General features: G+C 38.7%; 2 protein-coding genes across 4 annotated transcripts in view; both read right to left on the bottom strand.

Moving 5' to 3' along the window:
* The window catches only part of CLCN4 (chloride voltage-gated channel 4), a 43,119-nt gene extending 40,312 nt beyond the window's left edge, over positions 1-2,807 (bottom strand). The window contains exon 1 of the mRNA XM_048934427.1: positions 12-2,807. Coding sequence (XP_048790384.1) covers positions 12-15 — 4 coding nt within the window. The 5' untranslated portion in view covers positions 16-2,807. The remainder of the gene's footprint in view (positions 1-11) is intronic.
* A 125-nt stretch (positions 2,808-2,932) lies between these two features.
* Positions 2,933-18,498, bottom strand: part of WWC3 (WWC family member 3) — a 96,281-nt gene continuing 80,715 nt past the window's right edge. The window contains exons 15-23 of one of the 3 annotated variants that reach the window (XM_048934426.1): positions 16,430-16,622; positions 12,070-12,237; positions 11,217-11,368; positions 10,327-10,486; positions 8,996-9,160; positions 7,539-7,631; positions 5,572-5,802; positions 4,752-4,879; positions 2,933-3,110 (exon numbers count right to left, since the gene is read on the bottom strand). In XM_048934426.1, the coding sequence (XP_048790383.1) occupies positions 3,044-3,110; positions 4,752-4,879; positions 5,572-5,802; positions 7,539-7,631; positions 8,996-9,160; positions 10,327-10,486; positions 11,217-11,368; positions 12,070-12,237; positions 16,430-16,622 (1,357 nt within the window). In that variant the 3' untranslated portion in view covers positions 2,933-3,043. The remainder of the gene's footprint in view (positions 3,111-4,751; positions 4,880-5,571; positions 5,803-7,538; positions 7,632-8,995; positions 9,161-10,326; positions 10,487-11,216; positions 11,369-12,069; positions 12,238-16,429; positions 16,623-18,498) is intronic. The other 2 variants (XM_048934425.1, XM_048934424.1) reach the window with 2 other exon arrangements.

Here is an 18,498-nt window from a genome sequence, read left to right on the forward strand (position 1 = left end):
TACCAACCTACCCATTCCAACTTTTGTAGCTGATCCTGATGGTAGCGAGACAGTTGGTATTCCAGATGACTATTTCAAGCAGACCATTTTAAAAATAACCTAAACTCTGTCATACCCTTAACGCCTTGCAAATCCTGCACAGAGAAAGGTGTCATGTGTCAGTACTTCCATTCTGACTGTGCTCCTGCAGCTTAGGGTAGTAGAGAGCAACAACAGCAACAACAAGGGTCTTTCTACAAATATTAAGGTGGAAAGTGCCAATAAAATTCAGCCTAAAAATGTTCATGTGTGTTCTTTTGAGTGGTTTCCAGACTGGGACTGGTCATGAACTAAGATACTATAGGAATAACAGTGTCCAAATACAAATCTACCAAGTAAGAAATCCTGCTAGGAAAAAAAGAAAAAAAAAAAAAAGACAACTCAGTGTGTGGTAGAGGAGCCAGCCAGGAATTTGGAATATTCAACCATGAGCTTTAGATACAGGTGTCAACTCATTGTGAATAGTAACCACATAGGAAAACATATCCGCCATTCTTTACGCTCCGCATCCATTTCAGGTCTTCAGTGTAACCTCTCTAGAATCTCTGAATTCACAGATTTCCTCTTTCTTTTATTTGAAAGCATTCACTGTTACACAAATATACAATGTCTTTATGAAAGGGTCACAAACGTGGCAAATATAAACCCCTGAAACAATGTCTTCTTCTGTGGCATTAAACAGAATTCTATTTGTTTATGGCAAATTATTTTATTTTGTAGAAGAAATACTTTCAAATAATACAAAAATGACACAATCATACAGAACTGTGACAAAAACAAGAGAGATGAATACTGAATATGATAACTCATTACCACATCAAGACAGAACTCGTTACAGTAGTCAGAATCACAGACTCACGAGATAAAATGATGACGTCTCACAGCGGTCACTAATTAAAAACACCAACAGAACCCCCTAACAGAGAAGCCACCAGACATCGTCCCTTTGTTACATTTATATGGTCAGAGATCAATTTAGGGTGGGAGGAAGGCTCCCAACCCAGCCCTTGCACAAGGTGGGTCTAATGCAACCAGGCTGCCCTGGACCATACCCAATCAAGTCCTCGATCCCTCCATGGACAGAGAGCTCATAACCTCTCTGGGCAACCTCTTCCAGTATTCAGACTCTGCCATGAGAACACGGTGTTGTCTATTCTTAGCACAAAGCAAGTATTTCTGGAAGCACTGCATGGTAACTTAGGATAAATACTACTATGAAAGGGCCTCCACTGATCATGAGACATGAAATTCCGACCAACTGATCATTTCAAGTAACAGGCACCTGAAAGCTTGCTGTCCCTAGACTTTTACCCAAACACTAACAACTTGTTTGTTATCTGTATAGTTTAAGTACTAGTTTAAAATTAACTGTCTTTGCTAATCATCCTCACTGAGTAATGACTGAGATTTAACTCCCCATGTCCAATACATGTGGCCTCAGATTGAGCAAATAAGAAGCAATTCAGCTTCACTTTCAGGTTTTCCTTACTTTTGACACACTTACAGAATACAAGCTCTTGATACAAAGAATGCTTGCAAAATATTTTAAAGTACTCCCATTGATCAGAGGTTTTCATGAATCTGCTTAGTTTCTGACTGCTGCTGCTTTGGTTTCTTGGCATAAAAATTTGAAGCCAATCTGACCTGGGCACATCCCCTTGATGAAAAGAGAGCATGATCTTCTTTCTAGGCAATTCTAGCAATTTGCAAAGTTAGTCTTGTGTTGGGCACCTCTTTTTGTAGGTAATGCATAATTAGAAAAATACAAGAAGCTCTATTATAGTAGCTTAGTAAAGAAGTATTTTTACATACTTGCAGGATGCAAGGACACAAAACTGGCATTCTCGGGAATGCAGAGCGACAGTCTTTCACGACAATGAACAAGTAAAATTATTTTTACCAGATCTCAGCTCATCCAACCAGCAATCAAGTGAGCTATATCTCCCAGAATTGTAACTTCCTCCCTGGAAAGCGTCACTGTTCAAAAGAAGTCACATGCAGTAACCTCAAAGCAGATCCTTTAGAAAGAATACGTGTTTAAGCACCCTTCCTTACTGCAGCTGCTTTCTGAAATTAGCACGTATTCCTGAATCAGGTCAGAATCTTGAAACTGTAGGAATTGCTATATCCCTTTAGCAGTTTAGCTAGCTCACAGAGCTCTCTTAACTCCCTTTCCCTTAAACAGCAAAACAAAGATCTGTCACCCTTTTCCTTCCTCCGTTTAAATTGAGCATCTAGTTAAGAATATAAAGATATTTTAGAGACAACCGAAATGAAAACATTCTATTAGTGCACAGTAAGAACATGCAAACGAATTCTGCAGCGTTTAACGTCGCTTCTAATCACTGTTAAACACACTGCAGGTGATAATATTTTGCTATGACACAGACGGTGCTAAAGGATACAATGTACATAATAAGCTACAGATAATAAAGCTGAAAAAAGTGACAATTTTGGAACATAGTATTTTCATTTCAGGTATCAGAAACAAAACCAGCTCAATGGTTCCATTCTACTGTATGACAAATACTGAAGAACAAAATTTCAGTCTTAAAATACATCTTAAAGTAGGTATTTTCCTTCAAGGAAAAAAGGCACTATAAATAAATTACACTACAGTGAATTTGCCTGAACTCACTTTGTTTCTGTCTTCCAGCCTTTAAGTCAAATAAAACAGCATAAAAACTGTACACGCTCTTAACAGGATAATCGATCTTTTATAAAATAAGTTGTCTTCAGAGATGTCAATTTCACAACAAGGAAAAACCAAGCCTTGTTGTAGTCGCTATTATAAAATATATATATGTATATATATTTATATATATGTTTTTGTTTACTTTTACTTTTTTTCCTTTTTTTATTTTTTACAAAACGTGTATATTAGCTTTTGCACTTTTCTTTGTTTGCTTTTTTTTTTTTTTTTTTTTTTTAAAAGAAACTTGGCTAATCTAATAACTTCATTAAAATAAAAGCGATAAATACTTCATGTTTACAATGCAACATGTCATACATCATCAGCCGGCAGAGGAGGTATGTTAATCCTTGGTCTTGTAAAAAATGCTATCTTCTCTCTGTGATCAAAAAAGATGAAAAGAAGTCAGATGTATGTCATAGAATCACAGAATCACAGAACGGCCTGGGCTGAAAAGGATCATCTAGTTTCATCAGAGATCCTCTAGTTTCAACCCTCCTGCTATGCGCAGGGTCACTAACAGAGTCACACAGAATCACAGAATGGCCAGGTTGGAAGGGACCTCAAGGGTCATGAATCTCTGACCCGCTGCCACATGCAGGGCTGCCAACCTCCACATTTAATACCAGACCAGGCTGCCCAGGGCCCCATCCAACCTGGCCTTGAACACCTCCAGGGACAGGGCATGCACAACCTCTCTGGGCAGCCTGTTCCAGCACCTCACTCTCGCTGTAAAGCACTTCCCCCTGATATTCAACCTAAATCTTCCCTCCCTGTCCTGCTTTTCCCAACCCCTAGCAATAACCATTTCTTTACTCATTATTTCTTACTACTTATACACCGACCTCAGGGCTTACTTGAGTACAAGTAACTTACACAAAACCCTCACCGTATACTTTTGGAAGCATTCCCCTGAACACAATTAGTAGTTTTGAAAATTTAGGTGCAAAGTTTATAGAACTGGACATCAACTACAGTTCACTCTAAAAAGATTCCATAGGACATAAGTCCTCCGTGCAATGCAAAGTTCACCTCTGACATTTTGCAATAATGCCTACAATAACTACAATGAAGACAACATTAAGATTAACCTTGCTTCTCTATTAGGCAAACAGTATATGCTATAAAATAACTGTCATAAGAAATGGATGTGTGCACATAAGGTGCAAGAATGTATACACAATCAAATTGTCCTTCACTTCATTTACCTCATTTTTATCAATTTCCCGTATCATTTTATAAGCACAAAAATTCAGTCATTACCAGAAACAAATGATGTAAAAACAACCCTAAAATTCCCATTCTTCTTAATTCCTCTCCACATCTGTGTGGAAGGCTTTTCCCTTTCCAATATTACAGAACGGACAAGTTTTCTGCTTAAGTGTCTCTCATAAACAAATTCTAAAAAATCTGAACATTGTGTAAAACAGTATCATGTAAAACTGTTGCTGATCTTCCTCCCATGCCTACACCCACCCTAAAAATATTTTTAACAATTAACGCTAAATTCTTCCTGTGAAGTGCACACTGTTTATACGCAAACTAAATCTAGGAGGACACACACTACATGAAAATAGATGAACGGGAACCAAAGCCCAAAGAAAAGGCTTAAGAGAAAGCTGGAAGATTACTGAGCAATTTTCAGAGAAACAGTGTCTCTAGTAATATACATGCATGACACTAAACAAACTGCTCAGGCCTACAGGACAGCACTGAAGAGCTGAGAAATCGTTTCAACTTCACAGCAGCCAAGCTAAATTGAAAAAATCACCTCAGGTACACTGTATGCACTTGAAGACTTCTTTCCTCACACGTTTTAGAGCTGTAAGACTGTAATTTTACCTTAATTTTGCTTTTTTGCCACTACAAGTAATTCATAGGAAACTTCATGAGCTCAAAATCACTACGTGGTTAGAAATTACTGGCTATATTCAAGATACACAGAATTTGAGCTAACTGCTTTAGAGAGCTTTAACTTCTGTAATGAACTGTTGTTATATCAGTGCACATTATCACTCACCTAAAAGTCTGCACCTGAATAGGCTCCTTCTGGTTTTTCCCACGCAACTGGTATATTTCTTTTGATGCTTTCTTTAGCATCTTTTCAGCTGCTTGCTCCTGGTGATGTTCAAATTTGGTCTGCCGTGTCTGAAAACGAGACAAAGAACAGAATGCTAATAATTATAATGTGAATAAACATAACAGAAAAATACTTAGGTTTACATGATGGATTGTTTCTAATCACCAGAGTAAAGCCACACCACTATATTATCTGAAATAGCTGAACATTTAAGATCTATAAATGCAAGAGACTAACAGTACTATTTAATTTAATAGTGTTCTTCACAAAGATATGCATTAAATTAAAAAAATCTACTGCACATTGCTCTCTCATGTAAGACCTCAAAATGAAGCTAGGCTTACCCTGCTTCTGATAACCAATGGCTGTTTTGTTTGTTGTAATGCTTCTTGCATTTACTTTCTTTCCCCAAGAAGAGCAAAAATACTTAAGGAACATTTCAAATACTTCTAAAAAGTGAAATATCAAATTAGCACAGTTTCTTTCAGTAATGAAACTGCTAAAGTTCCAGCCGTAAAATAACTAAAAGAAAGTGACATTCTCCAGTAATTGTTTTCAAACACACAGTTGGGTAACAATCAATGCAATCATTTCCATTGTGGTAACTTCAAGAACATAGAGGCAACAAGAATTATTTGGGTTTCGGTAAAAAGTGAATAAATAAATAAACAAGTTCTTTGCAGAAGTTCTAAATCAAGAAATTTTGAAATGAAATGTTTCTAAACAAGTTGAGTGCATGAGTAACTTCATGTTAGCTTACCTGCCTCTCTGCTTCCTTCAACAGATTTCGGAATCGCTCATCCCGAAGGACCCAATGGGGCAGATCTGTCTGCCCCCTGAGCTGGGCATCTTCCAGACGCTGTCTCAGCTCCCTTAAGACACATATCTCCTCGTTCAGCTGTCTCTGTCTAGTTCTGGATGCCTGGAGATCCAGCTCCAGGTCTAATGATGTCCTTGCCATAAGCTCAGCCAAAGATGATCTGCAGGACTGCTGAGTTATTAGGATTCAAATACAATTCACAGTACATTATTCTCAACATGGTGCACTGGTATATTTTTAGGTACATAATGCATACATTTTATGTATGTACTTTACACAAAGCTTTTCCTGATGCAAAGATTTGGAGAGATTATTTATACCCACAGTGAAATGTTCACTAGCCATAATGTGTTTTTTTCTGTACAATATACAACTTTTTTCAATTAATGCTCTTTTCTACATTCCTTTACAGTCTAACTTCAGCTTATAAATATTTAACTAATTTAAGTTTATAAACTAAACTCTTATATAATGAAAATAAGCAAAGGCATACAATATGAAATACCCATAACTGAACAACGATGCTGGAAAACAACACACTGAGCAACAGATTCACTTCAAAGGAATCTACTCGATATTAGTTTTAAAATACATTCTGAATCAAAATGGAAGGCACAGTCATCTACCTACATATACCAGCAAGAAATCAGTACCTGCTTACCAGGCTAAACTGTAAGCCATTTGTCAACATCGTATTAACTTCCTACATGCCCTTCTATCCCACTTGCTCTGCATGGTGGGTGGAGAAAGAACTTAAGCTATTAGAATCATAGAATGGCTTGGGTTGGAAGGGACCTTGAAGTCTACCCAGCCCCAACCCCTGCCATAGGCAGAGCTGTCCCCCACTAGATCAGGTTGCCCAGGGTCCCATCCAAACTGGCTTTGAGTGCCTCCAGGGACTGAGCATCCACAATCTCACTCCAAAACACACACACACAAAAAAAACAACCCACAAACATTTTTCTTGTTTATAAGCTCCCTTAAAGTATAGGAAGGCCACAATGAAGTCTCGCTGGAGCCTTCTCAAGGCTGAACAAGTCTAGCTCTATCAGCCTTTCTTTATAGATGAGGAGGTCCAGCCTTTTGAGCATTCCTGTGGCTCTTCCCTGGACTTGCTCCAACAGCTCCTCATTCTTCCTATACTAGGGCCCTCAGGTCTGGATGCAGTACTTAAGATGGGGCCTTATGAGGACAGAGTGGAACAGGACATTCAGCTCTGATCCCTGTTGACGATTCCTCCTTTGATGCAGCCCAGGATACAATTGGCTTTTCAGGCTGCAAATGCACACTGTTGGCTCACATCAAGCTTTTCACCCAACAGAACTCCCAAATCCTTCTCTGCAGTGCTGCTCTCAAGAAACCCTTTTGCCAGTCTGAACACAGTTTTGCCCCAACCCAAATACCTTGCACTTGGCCTTGTTAGAATTCACTGAATTCTCATGGGCCCACCTTTCAAGCCTGTCCAGATCTCCTTAGTTCCTGCAATTTCACACACTACTGTTGGGCCTCAAACACCACAGTTTGCTAGGCTGCACGGCAAGGGAGCAGGATGTTTTCCCATCATTCATACAGACTTCTGTGGGTCTGTATTCTGTATCATACACTAGATTTCAGAAATTTAATGAAGTTTACATGTAAATCAGTACAAATCTAGTGCCAGTTAAGCAAGGTTTTGGCTTTACCTTGTCTTTTCCTCAACAATCATTCACAATAACGTTTTACTTTCCTATGTCTACTTTTCAGATTAAAACAAAACAAACAACCAAAACAAACAGAAAGCAACCTTGAGCTACTGACTGCATTACATAAGTCTTGCATGTTTCCTAAAAAGATCAGAACAAATATGCTTATGTGTAGAAGTACCACTGTTACATCAGCTTCAGTGAAAACCTATTTCCCAGCCATACCTGCTTATACCGAAGAGTGCGCCTCTCCAATGTATTCCGGACAAACGGTGATTTCCTTGGCAGAGTCGAGCTGTCACTGTCACTGCGATACAGCTGAGTAGAAAAGATATTGAATATAAAGCTTGCTAACATATGCATTCAGAAATCAGAACTCTTTTTTTCTTTTGAGTTTTATTACAAAACAAAAACACTGGAATTGTGTAGTTTTAAGCAAAATTTTTTTTTCCATTTCAATCACATGTTTGCCTTTAGTTATTTATTAAAAAGAAATATATATAATAGAGCTCATATTGAAAACGTATAGTCCACAAACGCACTGTATGCAATATAAATTACAGGGCTAAACCAAAAGATTCATAGAATCATACAACGGCCTGGGTTGAAAAGCATTACAATGATCATGTAGTTTCAACCCCCCTGTTACGTGCAGGGTCACCAACCACCAGACCAGGCTGCCCAGAGCCACATCCAGCCTGGCCTTGAATGCCTCCAGGGATGGGGCATCCACAGCCTCCTTGGGCAACCTGTTCCAGTGCGTCACTACCCTCTGTGTGAAAAACTGCCTCCTAATATTTAACCTAAACCTCCCCTGTCTCAGTTTAAAACCATTTCTCTTTGTCCTGTCACGATCCACCGTTGCAAATAGCCATTCCCCCTCCTGTTTATATGCTCCCTTCAAATACTGGAAGGCCATTATGAGGTCTCCCAGGAGCCTTCTCTTTTCCAAGCTAAACAAGCCCAGTTCCCTCAACCTTTCCTCATAGGAGAGGTGCTCCAGCCCTCTGATTATATTAGTGTCCTCCTCTGGACCTGCTCTAAGAGCTCCACATCCTTCCTGTGCTGGGGGCCCCGAGGCCTGGACGCAGTACTCCAGATGGGGCCTGATAAGAGCTGAGCAGAGGGGGACAATCACCTCCCTCTCCCTGCTGATCACCACTTTATAATGCAGCCCAGAACACAGTTGGCCTTCTGGGCTGCAAGCACACACTGCCAGTTCACGTCCAGCTTCTCAATTCTTGGCTTAAAAATTACAATGACATTTTCAAACTCAAGCTCTCATGAAAAGCTACTTAGGAAGGACTGCAAATAAAGTCACGTGCATTCCACCAATACAGCAAAATCATTACTGATAGAGCAATCTGCAATACTGAGAAACAACTCTGTAAAATGAACCACTAGCTCAGCATCACAGGTTGCCAGGTAAAGGAGCTTAAGATTTAAGTTACGGTGGGTTCTTTAATTTTAGCAGAAATAAATTCAGGTTTAAATTCTTACAGTGATCAGGAACCAAGGACCTTTACCCCCCCACCTCAATGTTTATAATCAATGAAACATCCATTAGCATAAAAAAATAGTATAAGTTTCTTGTAATTCAAGTTTTAAGAAGAAATTATCACAACCACACAAATACTCATGTGAAGGCATCTCTTCCTGTCTTCTTTTTAAGCTTTACTCACTCTGCAAACATATTGACTTCGTGCTCCAGGTGAGAAGGTCTGGGAACGAACAATTGTGCTGCTGCGAACAAAAGCAGAACCCCGTGGCCTGCGGCTAGTTCTCTCTTTTGGAAGGATAGCAACTTCTTCAGGAAACAGATCCTCAGTATTAGTTTCTTTATCCACCTAAAATTACAATGAAAGAATTTTTAATTTGTTTTCTATTTCTTTTTCCCCTCTCCCTTTATTTCAACAACATCAAAAGTAAACAATTTGCCCTGTTAGCTAGGATAAAGTTTTAATGAGCCTTGAGAACAGAGAACGAAGCACCTCATTGTCAGTAGTCTTAAAATTAGGTCATTCAAAATTGTAAGATTATTTTTCAGAAGCCTTACCTGGAACAGTAAAAATTATAATAAAAATTATAAAGATGCAGTTATAATGTGAATCATAGTTGTGGAAGACAAAGACTGCATTCACTGTTAACAACTAGGCATTAACTGAGCTACCACCTGATCTCCCAGCCTTGACAGAAAGAGAAATCTAAGCCACATTTCAAAAAGCAAGGTGACTCTGAAGCAAGTATCAACCTAAAAACTTCAGGAATTCAAACCAAGAAAATAAAAACAAAAAAACAACCTCAATAAAAGGGAACTAAAAGACTGCTGAAACAATGATACAAGAACACTAAGATATTTGAAAATACAGGAAAGTTTTAAAATTTTAAGCATCTTTCTTCCTTTTAAGAACTGTAAGTTCTCAGAGCACTGGAATTTAATCATCATCTTTTATGTTACAATTTCAAGACAATAAATCATAGAATCCTACAATCACAAGGTTGGAAAGGACCTGCAAGATCATCTAGTCCAACCTTCCTCCCATTACCACTGCTACCATGAGCTACTAAACCATATCTTGTAGCTCCTCATCCAGACATCTCTTGAACACTGCCAGGGATGGCAACTCCACCACCTCCTCTGGGCAGGCCATTCCAGGGCCCGACCACCACTCTCTGAGAGAAGTTTTTCTTTATATCTAATCTAAGTCTCCCCTGGCACAACACACTGATGCAAGTGCATATTTAAAACTAGATAGAGGTAGCATTAAAAATACTCCTGCCTTTTAACATAAAAGCTGTTCTACTCAGAAGTAACTAGCAAGAAAACAAAACAAAAACAAACAAAAAACCCACAAGCCCTGAAGAGGACACTTTACAAACTCCAAAGGCACACCACTGTCATCAAGGCAGTGCTCATGCAGGACTGCTAGTATCATTTCTTTTCTCTCCAGATCAATTTGGACTTAACAAGCAGCAGCGTGCAGTTCCCCTACTCAGTGCCTTCTCTCATTACCTTTACTGGTGGAGGCTGGAGTTTTCCAGAGCTGTACTGGCCAGCTTGAGTTGCAAACATGTGTCCAGCTAATGAATCCCCGCAAAATGGCTCCGGATAAGGAGGGCTAGTCTGGGTGCAATTACTGCATCCACTGTCAACAGATTCTGCTTGCCAACTCCTGAAGTCAGAACACAACAAGGATTTTGTAGGCATTAAAAAACAAAACAGCAACAACAAAAAAGAAATAACCCACCCATCAAGTTATGGGTAATAGTTGTACATTTCATTATCCTGCTCAGTTTATCAATTAAGAATATTTCTGTAGTAGAAATACAGAATTTAATACTTGTGTTTCTGTAGATGCACAGGTAAACAAATAAATTCCATGACAAAAAAAATCAGCTTCCGTAGTTTTTTCCAAGTTTACATTCCAGTCTTTGTAACAGTCAAAGAAAACAGTAACAAAAAGAAAAGCACAGCTCAAAAAAGGAGTAATATTACTAATGAATTAGAGCAGTATGGCATATCTGCTCTGCAAGCATTGCAATACTTTTTTTTTTTTTCATTTTCCCATGTCACTACACATATCTATATATATCTTTTTTAAAAAGTACAGTGCCATTGCCAAGTCATTGCAGTTGCCTCCCTAACAATGTTTCTGCTTGATTCAAAAGAAGTGTTTTCCCTCTCCCCAAATTCCAAGTCCTATAAACACAGCTAACTATTCAAATGACACTTTTTTCCTGCTTGTGCATCATCACACAATAGAAGAATTGTACACCCCTAGTCCTAACAGGGAGCAGATCTCAGAACAAGGATCTGCTGCTTCTCCTGCTGTATTTCAGATCATCATTGTAGTGCAAATATTATTTAGCTGTTAGATTAGGTATTTTAACTACTATTTGTACCTTTCTGATATGGCTTCTGCTTGGTCTTCCTTTCTCTCCATCTCCAGGATTTCCTCTTCAGTGTACTCCAGTTTCACTCTCTCTTCTGCCAGCTCTCTCTCAACTGCTTCCAGTTGGGCAGTCGTCCTCGCTAACAGGGCTGTCACTGCATCCTGGAAGGTAAACTAGACTTCAGACAAATCTGTTTGTACAAGCTCCTGTACTTAATGCATATTATCCAGAGAAAACAATAGAAAAACACAATCATTGTATATTCCTACTTAAAATAAAATAAAAAAAAAAAAACTGAAAATGATCAAGAATTAAAGCAATTTCTCATGCAAACTGGGCCAAAAGTAAACACTTTATCGTTGCACTGAGCAGTAGGTCACAAGCTAAAAAGTTGAGTTAAAGCCATTTGTAGACTGGGAGACTTTATCTCACTATGAAGCACCACCCAGTGAGTTAGATCCAAGTCCATCTCTGGAGGTCACCTAATCTGACACCCTGCTCAAAGGAAGAAGAGCTTTAAAGTCACACCAGGTTGCTCAGTGCCAAAATGCTGAAAAATCTCCATGGATGGAAACTGCACGACCTTTCTTGGCAGCCTCTTCCAGGGCAGTGGCAGATTTTTTTAATGAGTTTCAGTGAGTTGAACTGGAGGTATGCATACAAAAACATGGTATATTTCAAGATCATGTTCAGACATGACCCAGCTTTTAATTATTCTTTTAAAATCCAGGTCTCGCCACAAGAACTAATTAACGTATCCGTTTCTCTGCACCTTGCAAACAAACTGTATTAGAGATATGATCGCAAGCAACCACTCATCAGGTCAAATGAAGTTAAACAAACAATTTTTTCAGAGCCATACTGTTTTAACTGTGGTTACATTTCCAGAAGACCGGGGAATACTTTCTTCACACTGGTGTTTGTTCTTTGGTCTCTGGGGATCCGAGCCAGTGAAGATTTGAACAGAATACCAGTGAAGCTGCATCTCACTGGAGCTCTCCAAATCACTCAGGTTTATCTGAGCAATGCCCTGTAAGGAATAAAAAGCATTCATCACAATAAGATAAATGTGCACAGCAGGATAGATGCTTTCTCATTTCACGAGTACTCCATTTATGATGGTAAAAAAAAAAAAGCTTTATCAATGATAAGAGTCTTTTAATAAGAGACAGTTTTGTTCTGTTTTATTATGATGTCTAAGATGCTGAATTTCTTGCCTCCTCTTACTATCAAGAAAGGTTCAGTGTGGATATTTTTTAAAATTGAAAAACAGAATTACTACAGTTGATGTAGATAGGACTGTAACAGTCTTTAACACTTTGAAAGCTCAGCTTTGCACATCTGATTTCTGTAGTTGCTTTAATCAGTATTAATAAAACGACGTTACTTTAAGTTGATCCATTTTGTTTTAACAGAATTATATTCTGAGAGAACTTTCTAGTCATCAAAAGCATCCTCTGAAAGAGAAAAAGCTGTCATGTAAAAAATCTTTTTTTCCTGACTGTTTATACCACAAGTTAGTCAGGTGGACCATAATCTCGTTTTTCCACTTTCAAAGTCATCCTCGTATCTCCCAAATTCAGATGAAAGAAGGTTTAATGAAAGCTTTCCACTAAAAGAATTCCCAACTTCAAAGTAAGCCTACTTAATCAAGTAGTGTTCACATAAGAAATTTCTGAGCCATGTTGACCTTCTGCTCTGTTTGAGCAAGTGTAGAAAGGACAACAGAAAAATGGAGTCTGTGAGATTAACAAAAAAATGGCATATTGGGACACAGTTTATTATTAAGAATGTAGTTTTACGTCATTTGTTATTGGGTGCTACAAACAGAAATACCATTTCCTTACTATATAAAACAGAGATCTCCTCTAAATAGCTAGCTGCCCTGACAGAGTGTGAAAGAAACATCTACCACATACACTTTGACACTAAAGTTAGAGAATGTTTAAGAGATGCTAGGTTTGTTTTGGGAGGTAGAAGGGAAAGCTGTTTTCCTCTGTCATAAATGTTGGAAAAGACGTACTTGGACTTTTAATGTGTCTGATGCTGCCCTACATGCTATATTTATTCATCAGCTAAAATGGCACACCAAAGAAGCATTTAATTTAATGTGGTGTTGAAAAATAGGACAGATATTCAAAAAAAAAAAAAAAAAAAAAAAAAAAAAAAAAAAAAAAAAAGAGAAAATGTAGAACGATAAATGACAGTCACAAAGAATTCAAATAAATTAAGACAGAGAATAACTGGTTGGTGAGGCCCATAGAAAATCAGAAACAGTAAAGTTAGGGTTGCAAAAAAGGCAATCACATTTCTTTGAAGTTTTAGCACGAGCAATATATGCTAATCATGGAAAATAACAACTCCCTTATCTCAACACTGATGAGGACATCAGGGGAGCAGCAAGCCAATTTAAGGAATCGGTCTTATAAGGCTACAGAAAACCAGGTGTGGAAAGGTGTAGAATCTTCCATCAAGACAGAGCATAAGGGAGATGAAGGAATTGGATGACACGGAAATTTAGTAGATTTACTTCTCTAAGTGAAGTTCAGAACTATTTGCCAGAACGTTTCTTGAATTTTTTTCTTCCCTGTTACATACAAATATTTGTTTGACTCATGAAAAACTCCAGTCTGGGACAGACAACCCTGGATATGAATGTACAGACTAGGGGACAAGAGGTTGGAGAGCAGCCCCACAGAAAAGGATCTGGCAGTTCCAGTTGACAGTAAGTTGAATGTGAGCCAGCAGTGTGCCCCTGCAGCCCAAAGGGCCAACCATACCCTGGGGTGCACCAGGCCCAGCACTGCTGGGTGGGGGCAAGGATGGCCCCACTCCATTCTGCGCTGTGCAACCTCACCTAAAAAAAATTGGCATCTGAGGTGAAAGAGATTTTGAAAGACAGTTGTAGAGGTCATCACTGCAGTTTCAAAGTGATGATTTCTCAAGCATATAGCTGTTTTTCAACTTAAAAGCAAGAAGGGCAACACTCAGACTACAAACACAGCTATCCGAAGAAATCGTGACACTGCTTCTCCCTTTCTGAGTTGTTTTGTTAGCTTATCCTAAAATATGTTACCAGACAAAGATGTTTCTGACAAAACTACACTGACACTATGAAAGAGAGAAACAAATCCTATTAGAATAATTTTTGGCTAGTTCAGTAACAGCAGTTGGAATGAAAGCATCTTAAATTTAGATGCTCTTGTGTCAGTATAAAATTGCTTTGCTCTGAAATGGCTACTTAGCTTAGAGGAACACTGCACAACAGTATAAAGCATTTCCTATCAATATATCCAGCCCATTCTTGACATGCTTTCTCTTTAATTAGGTTGCAGTAGTAACAACAACAAAACATCCTGCTGTGGACAAGACCTTGGATCTTGTCAACACTGTCAACATGAAGACCAGTGTTTATCTAAGACTCCTCTAGATCAGGCATGTCCAACACACAGCCTGTGGGCCACATGCCACCCACTACAAATGGCTGTGGCTCTTCACCACGAATTGGCCCAATGTGGGCATGCACACATTGCTCAGCAGCAACCAAACCATCACTGCCTTATTAACACTATGTCAACTAAAACCAGGGCACTGGGAGGGCAGTGCTCAAACGATGGCAAATAATTTTATGCATTTTGATACAGTGGCTAAACACAGGTGTTGGTGGTCCGGCAGCAGAGGCTGAACCTTCCCACCAATATCCCACTACATGTTGTTGCTGTGTGACAGATGGGAGCAGAGGGGCAGACTGACAAAATGGTATCCGATGTGGAAGTGCAGATGAAGCAAAGGTGTGTCACTGAATTCCTCCATGAGGAAGAGATGGCACCTCCTGACATTCATCAACACTTGCTGAGGGGCGGGTGGTGCGTTTCAGCAGCGGGTCACCTCTGCTAGTGCTTATTTTTATAAGCACAGCATGGAAGCTCATACTCACTGCTGCTGAAAATGCATAGTTCATGATGATGACTGTGTTAGAAACAGTATTTTGTAGCTGAAAATTAGTACTATCAAATAGTGCGATCATGCTGTTTGTATCTGTTGTGGTTTACATGGAAATAAATAAGAGGCACTACTTTTGAAGCAACTTACGTATATGCAGCCCAAGACATCACTCAGCTAGGCTAAGGCAAGACAGAGGGCTGGACACCCATGATCTAGGTTTTCAAGGCAGTCTAACAAACACACATTCTTGACCATATGTGCTCAAATAATCACCTCTTACCCACTGTTTAACCAAACGCTGTGCTACTTGTATCTCTTAACTATGTCCAGAGGCTTAAAAAAAAAAATTGATACATTCAAATCCCTCAGTGAAATTACAGACCACTAACTTTGAAACATTCAATGAAGATTCATTTGAGCGTATTTACACCTGAAAATAATGAAATTAACTTTTAACATATCTAATGTTAACACAGCTAACAGATGTAAGCTATTTAAACAATGTTATCCTTCTTTGAATTCACCTACATTAGATGCCTCCATCAGTTTAATGCTAAGTAAAACAAACCAATTTGCCTGGATCACTGTTACCCTGCAGCAAAGATTGATGTAATGCCTATTACACAGTGACAATTGGTTTGTATGTTATATTTTTATTAGGAAGCTGCTTTACACATACTGATTAATTGTGCATGCATTACAGTGCCATGCAGAAAGATAAGTCTTCAGCACAGTATAGTTTGAAAGCATTCAGGTAATGTCTCTGGGAAAAAAAGTTTACAGCATGTTCTTCTTGCACCCATATTTAGCAACTGCAGATTTCTCAGCTTTCCCCAAAGCACACATTTATAGGAAATGTATTAAATTAAAAAATGAAATAAGACCAACACCTCCTAATCTACTAAATCCCATAGCAATTAATATAGGTAATATATCAATTTTAAGTATGATTCTGCAATGTAACAGATATATTAATAATTTTATTAATAAACAGTACTTCCAAAACTGCTCAAAATACTCCAATTCTAAGCCACAAGTACTGCTAGTGCTAATTACTAAGTACTGCTAATTACTTCCAAACCTTTATGTAGTATAGAAGGTACATTCTTTGAGAGGTTGTCTTGTATTTTTTTTTATAACACTACCATAACTATGCATATGAACAAAGAGCCACAATTACTCCCAACCTAAAACTTCACAAAATATAAAGTCTTCACACTTTGACTGTAACTTTAGTTTCCCATATCACAAGACTTTTAAGAAAATAGACCACTTACCAATAATTCTTCTTGTTGCTGATGGTCAACTGAGCAAATGTACAGCTGAAGTGATTTCAGTTTCAAAACACTTGAATGCACAGGGATGCGGAAAACTTCATTAAATATTAGCGGAGTTTGGAATTCCAAGGCTCTGGAGCAGTAAGTGGTTGGTGTGCCTGACTCGAGTGGTGGCAAATAAACTCTCACATGACTAGGAAGAGCAAAATAGACAAATCACACAATTCAGATAAAGAAAGCTGTTTTCAGCTGTTTTGCATTTCTGAAAATGAAGCTACGCAAAAACACCTGTGTAACTTCTATATTAAAAACCTGCTTTGGGATCTCTGTTACAGGGATTTATTTTGCATTCTTAGCAGAAAAAGAGCAAAGCTCATTTGGAAAATGTATCTTTCTCTAAAACCAACTTAATTCTAACTTGGTGATTAAGCACAGTCACCAAGTACCAATTGAGATGTCCTGAGATGTCTAAGGCATCTACATGGGGCTAGCAAATATGACATAGGACGTATGGGAGAGCTACAGCTTTCCTGACAAGCAGCAGCTGGAGGCCAGATGCTAAGCCAGGAGGTTTCAAGTGGAAACATGTATCTATGTTTAAGCTACTGAATTGCTGCTTTATTTCTTGTCTCCATCCACTACACATACCTCTCCTCCTTCCTCACCCAAGAAATTCAGCACAAAACGGCAGCACAGAAAACCTACGTTACCATTTGCAACCTTACTTGTAAAAAGCAAGTTTACATATTTGATACCACCTCATTTTAGGCTCCATACCAAAATCAAGGTTTGCAACCATTTCAATCTGACAGAAGGCAACACACTACTTAACTGCTTGTGTTCTCCTCGTTCTGACCACCTGTTAAGCCCTTGCAATACCACATTTCATGCCATACCTTCTCTTGTGCCGGTAAAAAGGCTCATGCAACTACACTGTGAACCAGATTAGAAACCTCACCTGGGTTTACAAACTAACCCAGACAGAAAAACAGGCTTGCAGATTAAAAAGAAAATCCAGCTCAGAGGTTCGCTCCCATTGACTACATCACTGCATGAACTCTTATGTCAAAAGCAGAGGGGGTGACAATGGCAGACACACAAATGTTAGAGGACAACTGATAGAACTCACTGTGGTGGAACCGCACAGCTGGAGAGTGGGGCACCAGTTAAGATAAACTGGCTCATGTCACAAAAAGGAAGTGATCCAATTCCTCTGCTCACCACTGGCAGCCGGTAACCTCCCACGTCTGCCCTCAAGCAATCCAGTTTCAGTGAATATGAAGATGCATGGAGGAGCTCATTCAAGTGACTAAGAAGTTTCTGGTCTTGCCAAGATCAACTTTTCTTTCTTTTTTTTTTTTCCACTAGTCAAATCAATAGATTTCTCCTGCAGACATGCAGTTTCTCAATTCTAGCCCAACTGGGTAACTGACGAGGCTGGGGAACAGAGCTCTATTTTTAGTGCCACTTAAATGCTTGACTGCCTTGATTTTGACAATGTCCAACAAACCCCCTGGAATCATTCATTTCCTTGTTGACTATATTTGATTTTCTTCAGATGACATTCATTTCTTTTTCTAATCATGAGGCAACGTGGTTGAGTACTACTCAATATTCACACTTCTCCCCTTCAGCATGCCCTAGTGCCAATACTGAAAACAAACAACTGCCACTAATGCACTGACCTAAGTGAAAAATTTCCACTAGAAGCCTGCAGCATTTGCAAAGTCAAGCTTTCTGAACAAAAATCAACTCAGTGAGACAGATGTCCATGACAGTACTCCCAATTAATGACCTATTTTACAACAGAATAATATCATCACAACTCCATTTTCCACAGTTTTAAAGCAACTTCACCCAGAAATAAAGACCAACAATTTTCATATTTCCTTAAAATCTATTAAGACACATCACTACATAGGTCTGTGTTTTATGGCAACATTCCTGCTATTTAAAAAAATGCTTATTAAAATAAACTAACTAATGTTCTTTGTGGTATGGAATTTGAAGCAGTAATACATGCAGCCAGAAGTTAAAAAAAAATTTGTACTGATTCTCAGCTGACATTT

Source organism: Lagopus muta, chromosome 1, assembly GCF_023343835.1.
Source record: "Lagopus muta isolate bLagMut1 chromosome 1, bLagMut1 primary, whole genome shotgun sequence".
Taxonomy (NCBI): domain Eukaryota; kingdom Metazoa; phylum Chordata; class Aves; order Galliformes; family Phasianidae; genus Lagopus; species Lagopus muta.